Below are 22,721 nucleotides of genomic sequence, written 5' to 3'. Positions count from 1 at the left end.
TAAATGAAAAAAAAGATTCACAATTTACTTATGCTTGCTAATTAAACAGATTGATATCCCTGAAGTTTAATTGACTTGGTGTTATACTGTGATGATTAAGTGTTCCCTTAATTTATTTGTGCAGTGTAGATATGTTCTGATTGTAAATATGTATATGTGTCTGTGTGTGTGCATGTGTGCGTGTGTGTGTGTGTGTGTGTGTATATATATATATATATATATATATATATTTATATATATATATATATATATATAGCCTATGGTCCCTATGTTTATATACAATATATACAGACTGCTAAATATATATTCCTTTAAATAGCTTTAGTGTACCTAGCTACTTATTTTAATTTGTCCTGAATTTAAGGTTATTTTTCATCAGTAACTTCATCTACGAATAATTTTGCACGTTGGAAGTGGGCACCAAAATGATTAGACATAGAAAGTGTGAAATAGTGATAATAATAGAGAAAGAAAGGAGAGGGTGAACCAAATCAAAGGTGTCAGCATGGCATGAGAATTCTATGCAAATCAATCCCAACATTTGGCCCCATGCAAATCCCTTGTCACCCCTGAAACAAATTGAAGTCATCAAACAGACTCCTGTGCCAAGCTCCTCTGTACTGAAAATATGCTTGTCACTCATCCAAAAATCCCAGCTCATGTTTTTATGTTTCCTGTGATTTCTTATTGTGGCTCTTTGTCATATTTTGAAGGCAAGTTTACACAGCTGTCTGTTGTGAGAGATTCGGATGTGGGATCTGTGTGGTTGTGTTTGCTGATTTGCTTTACGTATTTGTTGCTGTTTCTTTGAGCCTCTGGCTGGGAGACACTGCTTTCATGCAGATCAGAGGGCCACTTTCTCCAGACATGTTTCTGTGTCTCATGGGAGGGCCAATAGACTTTGCCTCGGGCAAGTGTTGCTCGCAGGCAGAGACCTGGAACTTCGAAAAGATATCCCGACAGAGGAGAAGAAGGGGTTGTAGATTAAAAAGAGGGCAAAGAAGAGCACTTTGTCATCCACTTGGAAGATGGGATGTTTGTTCTTTCTGGTATCCCAGTCTTAGAAACACTTTGAAAGAGGAGATGTGTACTTCGCCAGAGCCAGTGCAGTAGACTAAGAAAACTTCATGAAGAAAAGGACAGCACTGGAAAAGTTAAGTTACAGTAGTACTGAGTTCAGATCTAACCAAACATGTTTTCTATTTCACAAGTTCACCTACCCATCCAGTCTTAATAGTTAATGGTAAATTAACTTGGCTTGCTGTCCTCGAAGGAGGCTCAATCTTGAGGCTTAGCTTGAGCTCTGAGCTCAACCCCCCCATAACGGTACTATGTAGAGGGAGAGTGAGAGTAAAAGAGGAGGAGATGGGGAGGTGGAGGAATGCCAGAAGAATTGTCGCTGGAACAGGACTGAATGATTAGGCTCCTCCCGAACCTATGTTTGGAACTTCATTACAATTACATTTTCATCACCATAATATATACATTAATATACAATCATTTTATTTTTTACTTATATTTTGAAATTCTTATAATTGTGGTCAAAAGTGGTAATTTTCCTTAATTGTCCAAAATATTGACTTAATTTTAATTTCTTAGGTAAATGTCATGTTTGTCAAAATCGTGTTTAGTTTTGTCTTTTTTAGGTTTTTTGTTATGTACTTTTATCATTTTTTATTTCAACTTGCTTTATTTCAACTGATTGTTTTCAGTTAATTGCCAAGGAATCATTTCTAATTTTGTGGTACTTTTTCATCCTTTTTGGAGCTTGAAAGCCACTGGTCAACATCTACTTTCATGCTGGCGAGCAGTTTGCTAAATATCGTGTGTGTGTGTGTTCTGTAATACAACGCTGAGCATTTACAGTTACGATTATTGAAAAGTTTAAAGTAAAATCATTCACCGAATGAATTCTGAATGGTCACCTTTCCTGGAAAAGCAATATGCATTTATTCAAAGCAGCATAAAACATCTGCCATGATTATTTCCATTCTTTCCACATCTCAATATTTAATATAAATCATATCCACATGTGGCCAAAGTACCCATATCTATATCTTTCTCTTTCCATTATCATTTATCAACCCAAAGATGGATATTCCCCTTTCTCCCCGGACTAGCTCCATCTCACCGAACCCCATTCACTCTAATGGCTCCCGCAGAGCATGAACAATGTGGGCAGCGTTTCCGTCGTTCCCTGACCTTGAACCAATTTATATAGCTTTCTGTCGCTCTCTTCCCACAAATGCATGATCAGATGTGTTGGGGGCTTCATCGAGCATGGAGGAATACATATTCTTGTAAGTTCACCAGGGCACGCCGTGTGGCGTCTGCCACAGTTGGATTTACAGATATAGTAGCTCTGTTCTTAAAAAGAGTGGACCGTATCTCTAAGTTTAGCTTTTATCAAACCCAAGGGAGAACATGCCCACAATTGGCTTCAAGTCTGAGTTCTAAACAGACTTATCTGCCCGTATCTATAAGAGCTGAGCGTGGAAAAGCTGCTCTGCCCGTGGCTTATGGAGTGCAAAAATTAATGCAATAGATTTTGGATTTTCTAAAGAAGGTTTTGCTTTGTCTGCTTGTTGTAATTTATTCTCTATTCAACATTGGGGTTTGTGGTGAGATCTGTAAATTCACATGGTCACCTGGTCACAGAGATTGTGGTTTGTGCATTTGGTTCGTTCGGAATGGGATTTTAAAAGTCTAAAGCTTGTAATCTTTAATGGCTTTCCTTTGAAAGACATACTGAAATCTCTAGCAACGTGTGTGTTTTCAATAAAACGAATTACATTTTTTCTGAAAGTCTTTAGTTGTAAAGCTAAAGTAACTACAGTAAGTAGCCATTTGTCTTCATTGTGAGAAACCGAACACAAGTGCTCTTAGTTTAATGTTCTCACCTTGAGAAATCCCTTCGTTATTTTTTAACCAACATAATACATTTCTTTCATCTTTATGTATAAGAATCTTCAAATCCACACTCAGACGAGAGAGAGAGCGAGAAAAGTTAACAGGAGTTTTTGACTTGGTGCTCAATTGATTGATTCCGTCCCTTTGCCAAGCCGGATTCCAAGACGTGGCATATGAGGTCACTCTCACAAACAGACTGTGTTAGAACTGTAAAGGTAATGGTATTGTATGTTGTCATGGTGACAGACACTGCTATTAATTGAATATAAAAGTGTCACATTCTACATTATGCAAGCAGCATTACAGTTTGAAATTCTTGAAATGTCTGAGACTTGTCATTTAATGGTGGCACAATGGACATTTGAATAGAGAATTTCAGACTTTAGTAAATGAGTTCTAATGGCTAAATAGAAATAGTTTTGAATGTTAAAATATGCATGCATTTTGATGTATTTAATATTTGAAACTATTTCTATTTAGCCATTGGATCTGGTTCACTTTGATTAAGTGAGCCACATTCAAGGCCATTATAAAAAAAGTCAACCTGTTGGACCTACATGGGAAGTCTTGAACAGTTAAAGCAACACTAAAGAACTTTTTTTACCTTAAAATAATGTTTCCAAAATCGTTTCAGTGGTTCATCAAGTCGTAACAGGGTGAAAGGCACTTCTACATTCGCTTTGCGGCCCTATATCTGCTATATTATTAATATTGTTTATATTCACTATCATATTGCATTTTCCTTCATTTTATGAATTAAGGGGTAGCTTGCAATCGGTATACATTATATTCTCTACCATGGTATATCTCAAAGTACCTTGGATTACAATCCAGTGTTATTTTAGTATCATTGATACTATTATAGTTTTGAATTAGTTTTTATTTTTATGATTTCCGTTTTCATATACATTTTTGTTTATCGATTATAGATTATCGTTTATCGATTTTTCTTAATGATTTCTTTTAAATCATTTTTTAAATTGTAGATTTCAAAGACTGTACAGTTTTTATAAAAATGAAAAGAAATATTGCCTTGGAAAATAGCTGATATAAAATGTAATTTAAATGTAAAAAATGATTTAAAATTTAAATAAAAGTTTAGGGCTGCATGATAAATGATTTCTGCTTCTCTCGATTAATTAAAAATAACTGTCTTGATATTGGCTCCCTTAATCTTAATCTTCTTAATCTTCTCAATATGGCAACCAGACTCACACGCAATCCCTGGGCTGCAAAAAAAGCGCATATGATCTGACAACACTGACAAACATATATTGGAGTTTAGTGATGTCCATTTTGAAATTCTGCTTGAATTAAAGTATCATACAGTTAGTATGTGTTCCTTCATGAGGCCGTGTGATTTGGCTGCTTCTAAATCTGCGAGAAAACCTTCTCTGTGACGAACAGTAATAAATCCAAACTTGATTCTCCGACCATATTGTTTGCAATTGTGGTTGCTGAATAAATGCACTTACGCAACTTATGTGCTACAATATAATACTATGGTTAATTGCCATATTATATGTCCAAAAATGTGGTATGACCATGGTAGGATGTCCACATAAGCATATTTTGGTATGGTTCTGATATAGTGTTTTGTAGCTTGTTGCTTGATTTTACATAGATTCGATATTGAAAAATAAATGAATTGTACTTGGTCCTGAGACTGGTTCTCGGTCTTCTTGCTCTAATACATCTCTTGTCATTAATAACAGCAGCTTTAGTTGAGACTTAGAAACCTTTAATCTGATCATTACAAAGAGTAGCGCAGTGTTAAGATCAATTAATACCTCATTAATCAAACACAAACTAGTCTTAGCAGCTGCCGCAACTGATTTTGCTCATTATCATGCATAGTTTGTTATATATTTTGGCTGTCAGAAGCACTTGAGAAGTGAATTATTTCAGCTGAATTATTGACAGCCCATGATTTAGCCACCCAGCGGAACTAATACACTCAGGAGCAGATTTATGAAAGCCTTCAATACATGTTGGAATTTTCGCTCATGAATTTTCAGGGGCTTGATCAATGATTGGAGTGTGGCAAGAGCCCCAACCAATCGCAGGTCCTCCTGCTCTGCATTGCTCCAGCAATGCAGTCTGCACTCTGACAATGTCCCAGTAAATCATAGTCTTATGTGTGAACCACAGAACAGGGTAGAAATGACAAGGAAATATTCTTATGAAACTTTGCCAAGTTATCAAGTTGCCAAGAAACTTACAAGCTGCCCCCAAAACACATGATAGTATACCAATTAGACACCAATGAATTAAATATGTGCTGAAACGCACAAAAGAAATTATATTTGGTAATAATTTAAAATGTCTCCAATATCATGTGAGTTTGCACATTGTCAGTTTATTTGGTGTATTATTGTTCATTTAAACGCACACAAATCACTTAACATACAGACTCCCATTCAAATAATTTAGCTAATACAGTAAGTTTAAACTTAAAGGTGCAGTAATCGATTTCTGAGAAACGCTATTGAAAACGAATCAGACCGAGCACCACAACACACTTGTAGCCAATCAGCAGTAGGGGGCGTGTCCACTCATGATGGGGGAGGAGAGAGAGTGAGCAAGAGGGAGATTTAAAGATAGACTGTAGAAAGAGAGATGCCTGAGAGACATTACAAAAGAGAAAAGGTCAGAGGAATATCTCTGGAAAAAAAAGGGTTATAATTAGGCAAGAGCTTTAGGACCCGCGTTAATATTAGACAAGCTTTCCAGCGCTGGAGAGACATAAGCAGGAAGGCCTGAAAACAGATGTCGAGGTTGTGGTGTTTCTGCTCCATAGTATATGTGAGTAACACTGGTTTTGCGGTTTCACAGAACCAATATATGCTGTTGTTGTAATGTTGTTTATAGTAACAGGACAGTTTTGAGTGTCATTGTTTGTCTGGAGCTGCTGTGCTACTAGCGACTATCAACAAACTCTTGCTTGTATATATATCTTGTGTACTGTATGTTCATTATTTATTCTTCCTTGCCGTTCATTCAGCATCTTTGCTTTATTTTTCGCAAAGCATTATTTTGCTTTGCTTTGGCCTATGATTAAAAAAGAAATCCACTCTAGCATTGCGTGCATTTTGGGTGTGTAGCAATGAAGGGAATGGTCTGTTTATTTGTGTTCATTTCAATTATCTCAGAAATCGCTTCACTCTAAAAAATGCTGGGTTGTTTCAACCCATGTTTGAGTCAAATATGGACAAACCCAACGGTTGGGTTTGTCCATATTTGTCCCAAACATGGGTTGAAACAACCCAGCATTTTTTTTAGTGTTACTGCCCCTTTAAGTGTAATATATTTTTGTTAAGTTATTTTTTGTGAACTTTTTTGGTGTGAAATTTTGGAAATTAAATTGAAGTATGAAAATGTCCCATTGTCTTCATAGCGATAGAATATTCTCAGAATCTCATTATTCAAAACATAACGCGAATTGTGATTTGCGAATTGCAATTTGCATACTGAATTGTGATTTGACTTTTTTTCCCCTTTGCATTTAACTATTTATCACGTTTACGTTGCACATTGACTTTGTTAATTGTTATATGGAGCCTAAAAATTAGATGCATGTTGAAGTGTCATGACTAGACAGTAAAAAGTGGCAACCCTGCAACACTGCAGCTGATGCCACGACGCATTTTTTGTTGATGTACTGTAACCTAATGTATTTAGCTTATTAGACAATTCAGCGATGTTAGACAGACAGCGATGTTGTTGACTTGAATGAAATCAATTGATTTAAATGCTACCTCATACAGTAAAGTATATTTTTGGTGCCTGTTCAGTTCTATCTGTGTCTTTTGATATTTTTCTGTTGTAGCTTGATCTTAAATCACTGTGAATCACCGAACCGGATGAGAGAGAACAGGATAAGAGAAACTTGCAACCTTTTGTCATGTTATTGCTCTTTTTTTTTCTCCAACTGCTATTCGCACCCTCGGTTGCCCGTTGTTCTGTGGACCACGGCATCTGGTCTACGCCACCCTGTGTCCCGTTGCCAGGCCAACAGCGGCAGTGTCCTATTAGCACAGCCCTGCGGACTCCTCAAAAAGACTGTCGAGCAGAGTACAGCTGTGGCTGTGATACAGCACTGTCCTGATCCTCGTCCACGTCTGCATTTCTGCAGCCTCAGCCTCAGTCTCTCCATCTGGTCTTTGAAGGAGACCAGAAACCCCCAAGTAATCAATTTTTAGTGAGACACTCCAGCGCCTGTGATATTTCAAGTACCTCCTGACTTTGTGAAAAATAATCTTGCGCAGGATGACGTCTTAATACCAGCTCGCTCGGTTCCTGCGATTGACTACATTAAAGCTTTCATTAGCTTTCATTTGATTTCATTGCAGTTCATTGATGACAGTATTAGCGGGAGCTGACTTCTTGTTGATGAAAGCCAAGACTGTCTCTGAGTAACAGAAGCCCTTGTTCCGCTCCAGGTGGACTCACCTGCTCCATCTCGGGGGACGCAATTATTCTTCTCGTGGCTGCATGAAGGCACACGCATCCCTAGATGGCTGCGCAGGCAAGCCCTTGTTAATTGGTGATGTCAGCGATTCACCGCTGGCCCTGTTTTCTTTCCTACCGTTCTCGTTGTTTTGGCACCTGCTTCGTTTGGTTGTTGTTTGCGCTTGCTCGACATTTTCTTCTGCATATGTATATATCGATTAATGTTTTATTCATGGGAATTGCAAACCTATCCCGTTCCTACCTCCTCCCCCTCTCTCTCTGATTTCCTCCTAATGCTTGTTTGAGGTATCATAACATGTTTGGCAGAGCAAGCCGAGATGTTTTTGATGAGGAAAAATGTGAGACTTAAGTTGAAGTTTTTCTTGACACTGCAGGGATCTTTTAATGAGAATGCATCGTTAATTGACTGACTGGGAGATGCGGTTGAGCACAACACGGGCAATCTTGCAGTTTTGAACCGACTCGCCTTCCCGAAGGTTAAATGCGCTTGTTCTTGAATAATAGTGCTATTGACACCATTAAATGTGATTTTATAGATCTTATTTTGAATTAAAAGGTTAATTTTGTTTACTCTTTCCTGTGTTAAAAGTTTTGTCAGGCCTTGTGGTGTTGTTGTTCATTGCTGTATGTTGTCATGGAGCAAGACATGATGCAAGGCTTGTGAAACGTGTCTCATGCCTTGTGTCATATGTCCTCTGGATATATTCCGTTTGTGTTTGCACAGGTGATTGGCCCCTCTGCATCCAACATCAACAGTAACATATGACAAGATAACACTATGTCAAACATACAGAATATTTTTAGTGCTCTCCCTCTGGAATTGTGCACATATCGGTTGAATAAATGTTATGAAGTGAAATGTATAGGTTTTTTTCTGATAGATTCTGATAATATATCTATCTATCTATCTATCTATCTATCTATCTATCTATCTATCTATCTATCTATCTATCTATCTATCTATCTATCTATCTATCTATCTATCTATCTATCTATCTATCTATCTATCTATCTATCTATCTATCTATCTATCTATCTATCTATCTATCTATCTATCTATCTATCTATCTATCTATCTATCTATCTATCTATCTATCTATCTATCTATCTATCTATCTATCTATCTATCTATCTATCTATCTATCTATCTATCTATCTATCCATCCATCCATCTATCACTTTGAGAGCAATACAAGCTCTCAAAACTGAAAGCATTTTGCAGTAAATGGAATTAAATGGATTTCTCAGAAAAGAATCCTTAAAAAATGTAATGATTTCTGCTGCTTTTCCCCCCATCTTATCGCTTGGTTAAATTGTTTAGAAAATTGTCTAAGCTGCTTATTTATTTAGCACAACCAATGATGTGCTGACACCCCTTGTCGCTAAAAAGCATTTTTCTGTTAGTTTGAAGCTGTAATATGTGTGGATGTTCTCTGGTTTGTGGAGAAAATGCTCACTCCTGCTGCTCTTTAGAAGCCTGATGACCTTTAGAGCTTTTTATGGCTGCTGCAGACAAAGTTAGTTAGTCTCAATTCTACTTCCTCTGTTTTTACTTTTGCTTTTGCAAAATTTGCTATATCAGTTGTGCAGAGATCCAACGAGGTGAAGTGCAATACTTAATAAGTTTTCTTTGCACTGAGCCAACAAACATGCACAAACCAGCAACACCTTAAGTGATATAAAGTGTAATTAGCTAAATTTTGGAGAATGTACATACTTAATACTTCTAATACTTTATACTTTATTAAGTCTGAATTTTTTCTTGCATAACAGTGTCTATGTTTACAACAACCAACATACATTAAACATCGACATACACTTAAACCTCCCACATTATACATTCAATACTACACTTATACAACTACAACACCTTCACAATACTCTTGATTTCTGATTAAGTGTTTTGTTCAACGCTAAGATAGCCTGATGCACTAAAGAGTGTTTCAGCATCACTTTGTTGAATCTTGGAACTCTGTACCTCCGCTTTGATGGCAGTAATTCAAACTCATTGTGCAGGATATGAATAGAGTAAGAAACCATATTATTGGCCAGCCTTAGCAAATTGTTATAATAAGCTGAATCATAAAGCTTCTCAAGAGGCTGGCCTACAATCTTTGAACAGATTTTTAATTGATTAAACAACTTTGTTTTTAGCATAACAGACACACTCTTATACCAAATAGAGTTGCAATATTGCAATATACTCATTATTACAGACCTAAAGAACAACAGAAGAATCTGTTGAAGATGTTGAAGAAGATGTAGACCCAAATATAATATCCTCGGTTTTACTCGTATTATTGACAAGAGCATTATTCAGTCACACCTTATTGATGAAGCCCAGGACTGTCCAAGTTATTCAACACAGATATTAAAACAGTGTCATCAGAATACTTTAAAATATAGCCAACTGATTTAACATGTCAGTTTGACAATCATCTGTATATAAGGTGAAAGGTATGGCAGAACTGACGCTACCTTGTGGTACTCTGACATTTGTTGTGATTGCAGACGACAGTTTTATTCACTTTGACTCTCTGAACTCTATCAGTGAGAAATTAAGTAATACCAATGGATCAGATAGGGATTTACATCCAACTGTACAAGTTTCGACACCAATCTGTCAACCTGAATTGTATTGAATGTAGAAGAGAAATCCAGAAACAAGGTTCTTATAGTTGTTTTGGATTTATCCAAATGTTTAGAGATGATATGCACTAAAGCAGCAACTGCATCTTCAGTACTACAACCTTTCTTATAGGCGAACTGCCAAGGATCTAGTTTATCTTTAACTATCTGAACTAAATGCTGAAGCAACAATCTCTCTAGACATAGGTAAGTGCTATTGGTCTAAAATCTTTATATTCTCTTGGACATGAAATTTTAGGTAATGGTTTTATGTATGTGGTCTTCCATATCACAGGAACAGTATGTGTGTCAACTGAAGCTTGAAATACTGGTTGCCACACCGGCGCCAATTCATATGCCAAATTCTTTAAAAGACCTGCACTACATCCATTTGGACAAACAGTTTTTTTTTTTTTTTTGTATTAATAGACTGAAATGTTTTCCTAACTTCCTCAACCTCAATAACAATTCTGTCCAATAATGATGGAACCATATCAATTGTTTCATTGCAATTGTCATGTTTACCTATTAATCCAACTCTGGTAAAAAAGGTGTTCAGTTCATTCCCAAAACAAAGTTCATCATCAATTACAATAGATTTGTTTGAAGACGACAATCCAGTCATTGTTTTCATGATGTCCCAAACCTTTTTAGTATTATTAGTTTTAAAGGCTTTCTCCAAACGCCTCTTATGAACTTCTTTTGTTTCCTAATCTTTAACTCTCTTTCTGTATGTTTAAGTGCCCTAATATCCTTATTCTTAAATGCTACTTTCCTCAAATTTATAATTTCTTTAATACCTTTAATCACATATGGTTTGTTATTTGGATAAACTTAAATCTCTTTTGTAGGTATGACCAGCTCCACACAGAAGTTAATATAATAATTTAACACTGTAGTTCTTTCATCAAGTGAGCCTTCACATATCTTATATTTTACTGAATACGCTCGGAACTATTTCTCATTTATATACACACAGATGCCACCCCCTTTACTTTTACACAAAACTTTGTCTCTGTCAGCTCGTACTAATGTAAATCCGGGGACCTCAAAAAGCGAGTCAGACATTGTAGACTGCAGCCAACTTTGCGTAAAACAAAGCAAAGATGCCTCACGAAATTCATTACAGGAATTCAATGCCATTGGTTACATCAAACCAATGGCATTTGCTTAATGCCCTTTTCCTGTGGAGACACGTTTAGGTAACTAGTAGGACTGACGGATAGATCCATCCATCCATCCATCCATCCATCCATCCATATACACTCACCTAAAGGATTATTAGGAACACCTGTTCAATTTCTCATTAATGCAACTATCTAATCAACCAATCACATGGCAGTTGCTTCAATGCATTTAGGGGTGTGGTCCTGGTCAAGACAATCTCCTGAACTCCAAACTGAATGTCAGAATGGGAAAGAAAGGTGATTTAAGCAATTTTGAGCATGGCATGGTTGTTGGTGCCAGACGGGCCGGTCTGAGTATTTCACAATCTGCTCAGTTACTGGGATTTTCACGCACAACCATTTCTAGGGTTTACAAAGAATGGTGTGAAAAGGGAAAAACATCCAGTATGCGGCAGTCCTGTGGGCGAAAATGCCTTGTTGATGCTAGAGGTCAGAGGAGAATGGGCCGACTGATTCAAGCTGATAGAAGAGCAACTTTGACTGAAATAACCACTCGTTACAACCGAGGTATTCAGCAAAGCATTTGTGAAGCCACAACACGCACAACCTTGAGGCGGATGGGCTACAACAGCAGAAGACCCCACCGGGTACCACTCATCTTCACTACAAATAGGAAAAAGAGGCTACAATTTGCACGAGCTCACCAAAATTGAACAGCTGAAGACTGGAAAAATGGTGCCTGGTCTGATGAGTCTCGATTTCTGTTGAGACATTCAGATGGTAGAGTCAGAATTTGGCGTAAACAGAATGAGAACATGGATCCATCATGCCTTGTTACCACTGTGCAGGCTGGTGGTGGTGGTGGTGTAATGATGTGGGGGATGTTTTCTTGGCACACTTTAGGCCCCTTAGTGCCAACTGGGCATCGTTTAAATGCCACGGCCTACCTGAGCATTGTTTCTGACCATGTCCATCCCTTTATGACCACCATGTACCCATCCTCTGATGGCTACTTCCAGCAGGATAATGCACCATGTCACAAAGCTCGAATCATTTCAAATTGGTTTCTTGAACATGACAATGAGTTCACTGTACTAAAATGGCCCCCACAGTCACCAGATCTCAACCCAATAGAGCATCTTTGGGATGTGGTGGAACGGGAGCTTCGTGCCCTGGATGTGCATCCCACAAATCTCCATCAACTGCAAGATGCTATCCTATCAATATGGGCCAACATTTCTAAAGAATGCTTTCAGCACCTTGTTGAATCAATGCCACGTAGAATTAAGGCAGTTCTGAAGGCGAAAGGGGGTCAAGCACAGTATTAGTATGGTGTTCCTAATAATCCTTTAGGTGAGTGTATGGTCAACTTAAAAAAACAAAACTTTTATTCAGCAGGAATGGAATTAATTGATCAAAAGTGACAGTAAAGAAATTCCAGGTTCAATTTTATACCCAAAAAAGCTACTCATAATCGCATTTTTACCTACCAAATCCACACAATGTGTTGTGGAGCAGTGTTTATCACCAGGTACAGAGGGAATGTACCGTGGTGCCTCTGACACTGAAATAAGGGGCTGTCATTGTCATGTCACAGGAGGAATTAGTAGAGATAGTTAGAGTTGTGATGAAGTATCTGTCTCTGCGATGGGAAGCAAAACAAGCCCAATTAAAGCACCCGGGACCTAGAGAGCAGCCATACAGGTGGCAGTGATTCACACACACTTATGCACTGTGGAACAAATCCTACTGTGTTATTGTGTAGACAACTGTTTTTACTTGTTTGCACATACTGTATACACCCAGTCCAATAAAATGAAAATAAAGGTTGCAAAATAAGGCACTTAGTATCGAATGCGCTCTTCACCGGTGATGTAAGTATCCATTTACTCTGGAAAGATGCATCAGTTGTAGTAGAATGGATGGTGAATACTGACTGACACTCAAACATTTTGAGATGAAGCAGATCATGAGAGCTGGGTATCTTTTTGATATTTCAAAACATTACAAAGACTTTCAATTGAAAAAATATAATTCCTGAGATTTACTTATATTCTCAAATTATTCAGATTTTACAGCAGGTTGCACTTCTAAATTAACACACACACACACACACACCGACAGACTCGTATTGTGTTTTCATGTTTTATGGGGACTTTCCATAGACATACTGATTCTTATACTGTACAAACTGTATATTCTACCCCCTTACACTAATCCTACCACTGAACCTACCCATCACAGAAAACTTTCTGCATTTTTACATTTTCAAAAAACGTCACTTAGTATGATTTATAAGCTGTTTTCCTCATGGGGACCAAAAAAAAAATCCCCACAAGGTAAAAAATTACTGGTATTACTATCTTTGTCCTCACAACTCGGGGTTTACCATGACCATACACACACACACACACACACACACAAATGTTGAAACTTACAGCCTGCTGTATGTATTTTAAGTTCTTATCATTTTTGTATATCCAAAATAAATGTAGAAATATATTTTTAATATATTAACTATATTTGAATTTTGTCTTTGGTACAAAACACATTTACATGGCTTATGGCAAAACATTATGCAACCAGGCTGCCTAAAAAAGAAATACTTTTTTTTTTTTTAAAGACCTCAGGAAAAAGAAAATCCAAATTTTTTCTGCTTAAAAGAAGCTTAAAATGTATCTCTCACTTTGTCTCCTGCAAGCAATACAAGCTCTCAAAGCTGAAAGCATTTTTCAGTAAATGGAATTAAATGGATTTCACAGAAATGAACCTTAAGAAAATGGTAATGATTTCTGCTGCTTCCCCCCCCCCCCCCCCCGTTTTATTGCTTGTTTAAATAATGTTTAGAAAATTGTCTAAGCTGCTTATTTTTTTAGCACAACCAATGATGTGCTGACACCCCTTGTCGCTAAAAAGCATTTTTCTGTTAGTTTGAAGCTGTAATATGTGTGGATGTTCTCTGGTTTGTGGAGAAAATGCTCACTCCTGCTGCTCTTTAGAAGCCTGATGACCTTTCAGAGCTTTTTATGGCTGCTGCAGACTAAGTTAGTTAGTCTCAATTCTACTTCCTCTGTTTTTACTTTTGCTTTTGCAAAATTTGCTGTATCAGTTGTGCAGAGATCCAACGAGGTGAAGTGCAATACTTAATAAGTTTTCTTTGCACTGAGCCAACAAACATGCACAAACCAGCAACACCTCAACTTATATGTGACCCTGGACCACAAAACCAGTCACATGGGTCAATTTTTTTAAATTGAGATCTATACATCATCTGAGAGTTGAATAATTAAGCTGTCCATTGGTGTCTGGTTTGTTAGAATATAGGACAAATGTTTGGCCGAGATACAACTATTTGAAAATCTGGAATCTGAGGGTGCAAAAAAATCGAAACATTGAGAAAATCACCTTTAAAGTTGTCCATTTATGGTCACGATTGTGCATTCACTCACAAAAATAAATGTTTTATATATTTACGTTATATATATTTTCTGTGAACAGAAATAGACTTGATCTTTACTTAATATCCTAATGATTTTTGCCATAAAAGAAAAATCTACCATTTTGACCCATACAATGTAAATATACCCATGCTACTTATGACTGGTTTTGTGATCCAGGGTCACATATAATGTACAAGTGTAATTAGCTGAGGCTGTAGGTGTAAAATTATGGAGAATGACAGACTGTTTATACAGTAAAGGAGCAATTCATAGACAAGATTGATTTTTCCAACAACAAAAGACTTGAAATGTAACAGCACAGCAGCATTATTATATTTTAATGTTATCTTCAGTTTTGATATTATAATCTCTTCATAATCATTTGGTAATATTCAGCTATTTTGAGAGATGGGAGAAAACATGCCCAAGCCATTGCATTTGTTTATGAAAGTAACAACATTTCCTCTTTGAAAATGATCAGAGATGATCACTGGAATGTTTTCAATGAATGCATTGTTTTTTCACTATGAGAATTATGATTTTACATTATCATTCAGTAATCTTATTTAATATACCGGTACCTCATATAGTGACAGATTTTTTTTTTTAAATGTTGAAGAAACATTACAATTTTAATTAATGCCTATATATATGTTTAACAGATTGATCCAAAATAAGTTATTGCTCGGTACATAAATGCCCAGTTTCATAGACAAGGTTTAGATTAAGCCAGGATTAGGCCTTTGTTCAATTAGAACATTTAAGTAGCTTTTATAAACGTGCCTTAAAAAAACACATTACTGGTGTGCATCTTGAGACAAAACAATGGCACTGACATATTTTAAGATATGACAGTGCAAGTTGTTTTCAGTTAAAACAGCTCAATAATGCATTTTAGTCTGGGACTACGCTTAAGCCTTGTCTGTGAAACCATATTTTTTGGTCCCATGTCTCAAAACCTAGAAAATTGTGCGGTTATCCGAGCAGGTTGCGTGAGGCATCTCAGTGTGTCACCTCACATGAGGAGCCTCAAATCTCAACTGAGAGGCGCTTACCACACGTCTAATTGCCTGAGCGTTTTCCGTTACAACTGCGCTGCCATAGCGAAGGTTAAAAACAGACCACAGAGGTGATGGAAAGCGATGAACGCGTGTCTTCAAACCATTGTTCTATATCAATCAACGGCGATTCCATTACAGTTGCCGTGGTGTTAGTTGAATTAATTGATATGTTTTGTCTGCTTGTGGTTTGACTCTCTAATGGCTTACCAGTGCTGGCCTGCTCAGTGCCACCAGCTAATAGCTTGTTTTGCAAGCAGGTTGGGTGTCTGTAAGTGGAGCGTGCTGATCGCTCTCTTTCTCTCTCCTCTCTCTTTCTCTCTATCTGTAGGCAACACGCTGCAGACTCCCGTGTTCTCCAAGCAGCCAGGCAGCATTGTGTTTCCAGTAGACTCCATGGAGAAGAACAGAGAGGTGGTTTTCAGCTGTGAGGCACAAGGTGACCCTCCTCCTTTTTACAGGTGAGCTCACTGCCAACTTTATACCGCAAAAACATTGTTTGGTCATCTGCATCACTGCTTCGGTAAATTGAACCTTAGTCCCTTTTTTTTACGATTTCAGAAATGCACAGGCTCTTTTGTGCAAATGCACATTGGCATCAGTAGCACCATATGCGACATGACATGATAAGCACTAAAAATCTTTCTTGAGAGTTTTTGTCTTAATCGATTGGTTTCTATTTCTGCAGCGTTGCACTGGGTAGCCCCCACCCAAAGTGAAATCTCATTGGTCCAACATTTTTCCCATCATAGCTGGAGATCAAACATCAAACATTTGATGTACTGGTTTTTTTTGTGTGCAAAAATAGTGACCGTTTTCTGACAGGTTTCCACAACTGCCATTGGTCAGCCAAACAGATACAGTAGTCCCACCCCAAACTCACTCCATTGGTTTGGCCAATGTTCCTGTTTAGGAGTTTTCCTAGATTACAACGTTTCAGTAAAAAGTATGTAGGTAAATAAAGGAAAAGATATAAAATTAAAATACAAAAAAAGATATAAATGAAGATTCATGTAGTGAAAAGTGTGGACAATTTGTTATTTGTAATTAAATTCTTAGTTTTACTTTTAGTTCTTACATTAAACATGTTGAATCTACTTGACATTTTTGAACTAACAGACACATAATTATTGTGATATACTACTGTTCAAAAGTTTGTGGTGGGTAATGTTTTTTTATGTTTTTAAAAAAATGTTTCTTATGCTCACCAAGGCTGCATTTATGTGATAAAAAAATAAAAATAAACCTTTCTTTTGAATATATTTTAAAATGTAATTTATCCATGTGAAGGCAAAGCTGAATTTTCAGCAGTCATTACTATATTCTTCAATGTCATATGATCACAAACTTTTGAGTGGTAGTGTATTTTTGAGCCGTTTTCAAGCAAATGCATAATTATTGAGATATGTATTTAGAAATATTGTCAAAAGACTAAAAAAATATTGAGAAATTTTTAGCTACATATTGGCCTGACTCTGTTTTCATTCTCCTTCACATTTTATGATTTATTTATTTATGGTAAAGTATGTTCTTAAGAATGCTAATGTAGCGTCTGGCCTCTAATGAACGTGTTCCCCTGACACTGTTCAGATGTGCTGTAGAAAGTTGGATCCTTGTGCAGTTCCAGAATTGATCAAGCTTAATGGAAAAGCTAATCAGTCGCTTCCTCTTTCCTGTCAGGAAGGTTGAATCATGGAGCCTTTTGATGAATGTCCTTCTCTCGGCAGCTGGAGTGTCCATCACTTTCAAAGTGCATTAAGTTCAACCTCCTGAACTACTCCCATCCTTCCCTAGTGCCTGTGTGCTATATTCCAAGTTAGGGTTGTTAAACGTACAGGTACTACCTTGATTGTACCAGCATTTCTGCAGTACTGCTGAGTACCAGGTATATTCGGTAGCCGCTGATAGACGCTGCTTTCGAATGCACTCGTTCGTGTTTGTTTGAGTGCTATCTGTGCGTCAAAGGTTTATATTTACAGCGTGTTTTTACAAGTGTTGAGCATTGTTGCCAATCACAATCATATCTGTTGAGCGCAGGATCAAAATGGCCGATCAGAGGTGTCAGTTAGTAGTGCTAATTTTGTTAACGAAATCTATGATGAAAAATGTTCGTTGACGTCCTTTTTTTCCATGACAATGATGAGATAATGACGAGACGACACCAATATCATTAAACAGTAACTGCGACTATATCAACATGCTATATCGTTGACGAAAAAAATACTAAATGTTGTAAAAAAAATAAAACTTCAAAAAACTCTAAAAAAAGAGGACACAATATTACAGACTGCTGTACAAGCCTTTACTACAAGCTTTTAGTACAAGTCTTTTATGCTGTTGTTTTAATAGAAAAACATGTCATTTCCAGTTATTGGAATTTCTAATTAGGAATTTCACTGTTTTATTTAAGTTTCTTGTTTTACCAGTTTTCATAATGTAGAGATGTTAATTTATATGATAAATAGCCTATAATAAATCAAGAAACTAGATGAGGTAAAATAAACCATGCGTATGAGCTAACAAACTCTTGATTTATGCCTATAAGTGAAAGTGCAATAATTCTGATTAAATGAAAATAAGTATCTCAAATGACAATTTTTTTTTAATTTTGTGCACAATTATCTTGATTATTAATACAACCATTATGCAGCATATTGAAAATGTGACTAAGTTTTCATTGACTAAATCTAGACTAAAATGCTCAGACATTTAGGCCTGGTTTCACAGACATGATATGTCACTGTAAGTTGCTTAAAAGAGCTCAAACATTCATTTTATTCTTGAACTAGGCTTAAGCCTTGTCTGTGATAAAGATCTAAAACTTGACTAAACAAAAACAGGACAAGGTTGACTAAATATGATAAAAACTAAAAAAGTACATTTAGCACAGGTCTAAGACTAAGAGGCCATTTACACAACACCGCTTTCAACTAAAAATAGGAATGGGCCATTCATTCACACAACAACAGCGTTTTGGTGGCCTGAAAACACAAGCTTTTAAAAACTGGTTTCAAAGTGCAAGTTTTTGAAAACAATAAAGTTATCGTTTCCATGTAAACAACAAAAGCACGAATTTTTGAAAACGGTGACGTCATGCACATGCGTATTACGTGCTCAGTCTATTAGGCACGTAATGTTTCTTTACAAAGTGACATCGCCAACTACTGGCCTGGCAGCATAACAGCATTTTTGGTCGTTTTGGCAACATTTGGACAAGCAAATGAAAAACACACATCGTTGTCATGTAAATGTACCCCAAGACTAAATAAAAAAAAAGAGCTAACAAATTTAACATTAAGTTTAACACTGTTGAAAATGCACGAGGTTATGTTTTTTTTTCAGTGCGAGCTGAACGCTCATGAATCCTTTCATTATAACCAACAAAGTGTAAACACAATGTAAATGAGATTCATTGTACAATTAAGACAGCTTTTTAAAATTATAATTAGAGTTATCGCAAGAGTGCAGAATTCAGTGAGCCTAAGTCATTATAAAAGGAGGGCTCTTCTCTCGTTTTCTGTTTATTACCCATTCACAATCTGAATACAAGTTTAGTTTTTCATGCTGATAAGTACACTGCAAAGTTTCTGGATTGACAACCGTATTTAACCTGTTAAGCTTCACCAGTGCGTCGGCGCACTGAAGCGTTTTTTATTTATTTAATTCAAAATTACTATCAGATTTAATGTTATACCTTGACAAACTATACATCATTAAAAAGATATAAGACTCAAGTTTCAGTATTTGACCACTATTGTATTCTGAGAAACTCATAGTGACAGTTATGTCTTAATTTGTGTCAGGAGTTATGAAATGAAAAAATTAGTCGATACCTTTAATATGAATTATGCGCGTCAGCCGCTCCCATTCATAAAAAACTCTGTGCTGTCGTCATGACAGCGATACACAAAACAACGTCCCTCAGGGCTTTAGCTCAAAAATGTGCAGATTTGGAGAAATATTGATAGATTCTTTTAGATTTACATCATATTTCTATAGACAGGAATAATATTTATTGAATTTATACCCAAATGCGTCAATGTAATCTTTATGAGCGTTTGGTATTCTAATTCACAGTGTTTTCAATTCATACCAATAGCCTGAGGGCGCTATATGCACAGTAATATAGTCCATATATGGCACATGAAGAAGAGCCATGATCATGTGACATTCCAGGAAGCCTCGAACACACACACAGCTAACAGAGATCGGCTGTAATCATGCAGATAAAAGATGTTTTGAAGACAATAAACATGATTGCAATGATATCTGATTTGCCTGTGTTCTTCAAGCCATGCCAGGTATTTTTATAATAATAGATTATATTTATAATGTAATGCTAATCTATATAGACTTCATCATTGTGCATAATACTATCAAATAATATATTTTCTGTCTGATTTTTTTATCTGAAGCTAAATTAGATCACAGAAGATTATTTAAAACATTCGGCTTGAGTTATAAAGTACGTTTTGAGCATAAATATGGTTCTCTTACGAGAGTTCTCTCGTACTGCGTTTTATCAAAACGCTACGGGAAAAGTCTCTTTTCACGAAACACTGAAGCAAAAAATTATCCTTTAATTTTCATATATGTAAAACGCGTTGCGGCAGCAGCAGTCAGCTATGGCGAGACGGCTTGCTCGCTCATTGGCTGCTCTGCGGCAACTGCTTAAGCCTATCGAGCGAGGCCTGAGATGACGTCAGGCCAATGAGGGCGCTTCGCGCCCTCCTCGCCACTTCCCGCCGAAACGGGCGTGGCTTACCTCTATAAAAGGAGCTCGAGAAGGCTGATTCACTTGATTTTAATCTCTTCAGCGAAGCGCACGCATCGCTGGATCACGGAAGCAAGCGTCGTTCGAAGCAAGCACTTCAGCGGGACGAGCCCTCGAAGCCGCTGGCCAACGCCGCCTTCTACAGCCGTACCTGCTGCGCTTTCCGACGCCTATATCCTTTATTGCTATATTGCTCTGTTTTCTGTGTGTGTGTGTGTTCGCTGCAACACTCACCCCTAAAAGAGCTGCGTCTTTTTCAAGACGCCTTCTCATGCAGCGCTCGCGCTCGCTCCGAGCCAATTGCCTACGGTGACTCTGAGGACTCGCCAGGCATCCTTTCCGAGGCTGCCCTTCCTGGAAGCGGACGGCGGGATTAGTTTTTCTTTACGTTACAAGAAAAGCTACCCTGCCTCTGCACGCGTCATTCACCGGCGAAGGAGAAAAGAGTGTTCTTAGTCCCACCGTTGGTCGGTCTGACCTCTTTTCTCTCACATTTCTCAGTTCCCTGTTCGGCGACTGGAAATATTATTGCAGCAAGTGAGTCTGTTACACGCTTGCCTGCCAGCAAACGCCGAAGAATACATGTTGACGCCGCTTTCAAAGCCTGTATCCCCCTGTGGCTCAGTGGTGGAATTATAGGTTCTCCTCGCGGGAGACCGGGGTTCGGATCCCGGTCTGGCGGCATATATATTTATGCCGCCAATGCTTTGCTCTGTAAGTCCCCTGAAGGCGACTGCAGAGATGCATTTTGCAGCCAGCGAGCGCGTAGTACCCGCTTGCCTGCAACCGAACACCGTTTCTACGGTTCCCGCGCGTCACTGGCGAAAGAGAATGGAGTGTTTTCAGCCCCGCTGAATCTGGGCGATTTCCACTCTTCTCACATTCTGGCATTTTGCAGGCGTTCTGAAAATGCAAATCACTCTGTCTGTTCCCCGAGAGGCAACTGCAGACGTGTTTTTTGCTGCCCACGAGCACGTGGTACAGGCCTGCAAGCAAACGCCAGTGTGGATAATACTCGCGCTGACTTTGTCTATGTATCTTCACTGTGGTCCAGTGGTAGATTCTTAGACTTGCGCGCGGCCGATCGGAGGTTCGAACCCCAGGCTGGCCGGCAGAAAATATTTATGCCGCCGAATGCAAATCACTCTGTTTGTTCCCCGAGAGGCAACTGCAGACGTGTTTTTTGCTGGCCACGAGCACGTGGTATATATGCCTGCAAGCAAACGCCAGTGTGGATAATACTCGCGCTGACTTTGTCTATGTATCTTCACTGTGGTCCAGTGGTAGATTCTTAGACTTGCGCGCGGGCGATCGGAGGTTCGAACCCCAGGCCGGCCGGCAGAAAATATTTATGCCGCCGAATGCAAATCACTCTGTTTGTTCCCCGAGTGGCAACTGCAGACGTGTTTTTTGCTGCCCACAAGCACGTGGTACATGCCTGACAAGCAAACGCCAGTGCGGATAATACTCGCGCTGACTTTGTCAATGTATCTTCACTGTGGTCCAGTGGTAGATTCTTAGACTTGCGCGCGGGGGATCGGAGGTTCGAATCCCAGGCCGGCCGGCAGAAAATATTTATGCCGCCGAATGCAAATCACTCTGTTTGTTCCCCGAGAGGCAACTGCAGACGTGTTTTTGCTGCCCACGAGCACGGCCGATGATGCTATATGTGTAGAGAAGATGCCCACTGCTAGTGCCCATCCCTACACACTAGCACAGCCCTTCACACAGGGCCCGCGCTCATATATTCGACTCGGGTCGATCACGCACGCAACATAGTGAACGTGCCCACTGCCTAGTGCCCACAAACACTATGTTTTGCATGCCTTGTGGTTTCTGTAAAGACGAAACCTGTGTGCATTCACTCTGCTCAGACAGACAGTGCACTCATTGCAGTAACTGTGCCCGCTCTCCCGCGCCCACACTTACTCACGGTACTTCTGGTGTCCCGGCCACGGCCGATGTTGCTATAAATGTAGTGTCGATGCCCACTTCTCAGTGCCCATCCCTACACACAAGCACAGCCCTGCACTTAGGGCTCGCGCAAATAAAATCGACTCAGGTCGATTGCGCTCCCCACATAGTAAAAGTGCCCACTACTCAGTGCCCACGAACACTATGTCTATCAGATCACAGGCTCTCTGTAAAAACGAGACCTGTGAGCGCGCGCGCTGCTTACACAAGCAGCGCGCCCCAAGCAGTAAATGTGCCCGCTCACAGCCCACATCTACTCGCACACATGAGTCCCATGGGACTCGCGCAGCCCCCCCTCACTCAGCCAAACACTGTTGTAAGGTCAAGGGCGAGCGCT

General features: G+C 38.5%; 1 protein-coding gene across 3 annotated transcripts in view; it reads left to right on the top strand.

The window, feature by feature from the left end:
• Positions 1-22,721, top strand: part of cntn4 (contactin 4) — a 156,552-nt gene that overhangs the window by 27,289 nt on the left and 106,542 nt on the right. For all 3 annotated transcript variants that reach the window (XM_079883995.1, XM_079883997.1, XM_079883996.1), the window contains exon 3: positions 15,968-16,097. In XM_079883995.1, the coding sequence (XP_079740121.1) occupies positions 15,968-16,097 (130 nt within the window). The remainder of the gene's footprint in view (positions 1-15,967; positions 16,098-22,721) is intronic.

Source organism: Squalius cephalus, assembly GCF_949319135.1.
Source record: "Squalius cephalus genome assembly, chromosome: 10".
NCBI lineage: Eukaryota > Metazoa > Chordata > Actinopteri > Cypriniformes > Leuciscidae > Squalius > Squalius cephalus.
The sequence above is the reverse complement of the archived record's forward strand: the minus strand, read 5'-3'. Positions and strand labels throughout refer to the sequence as shown.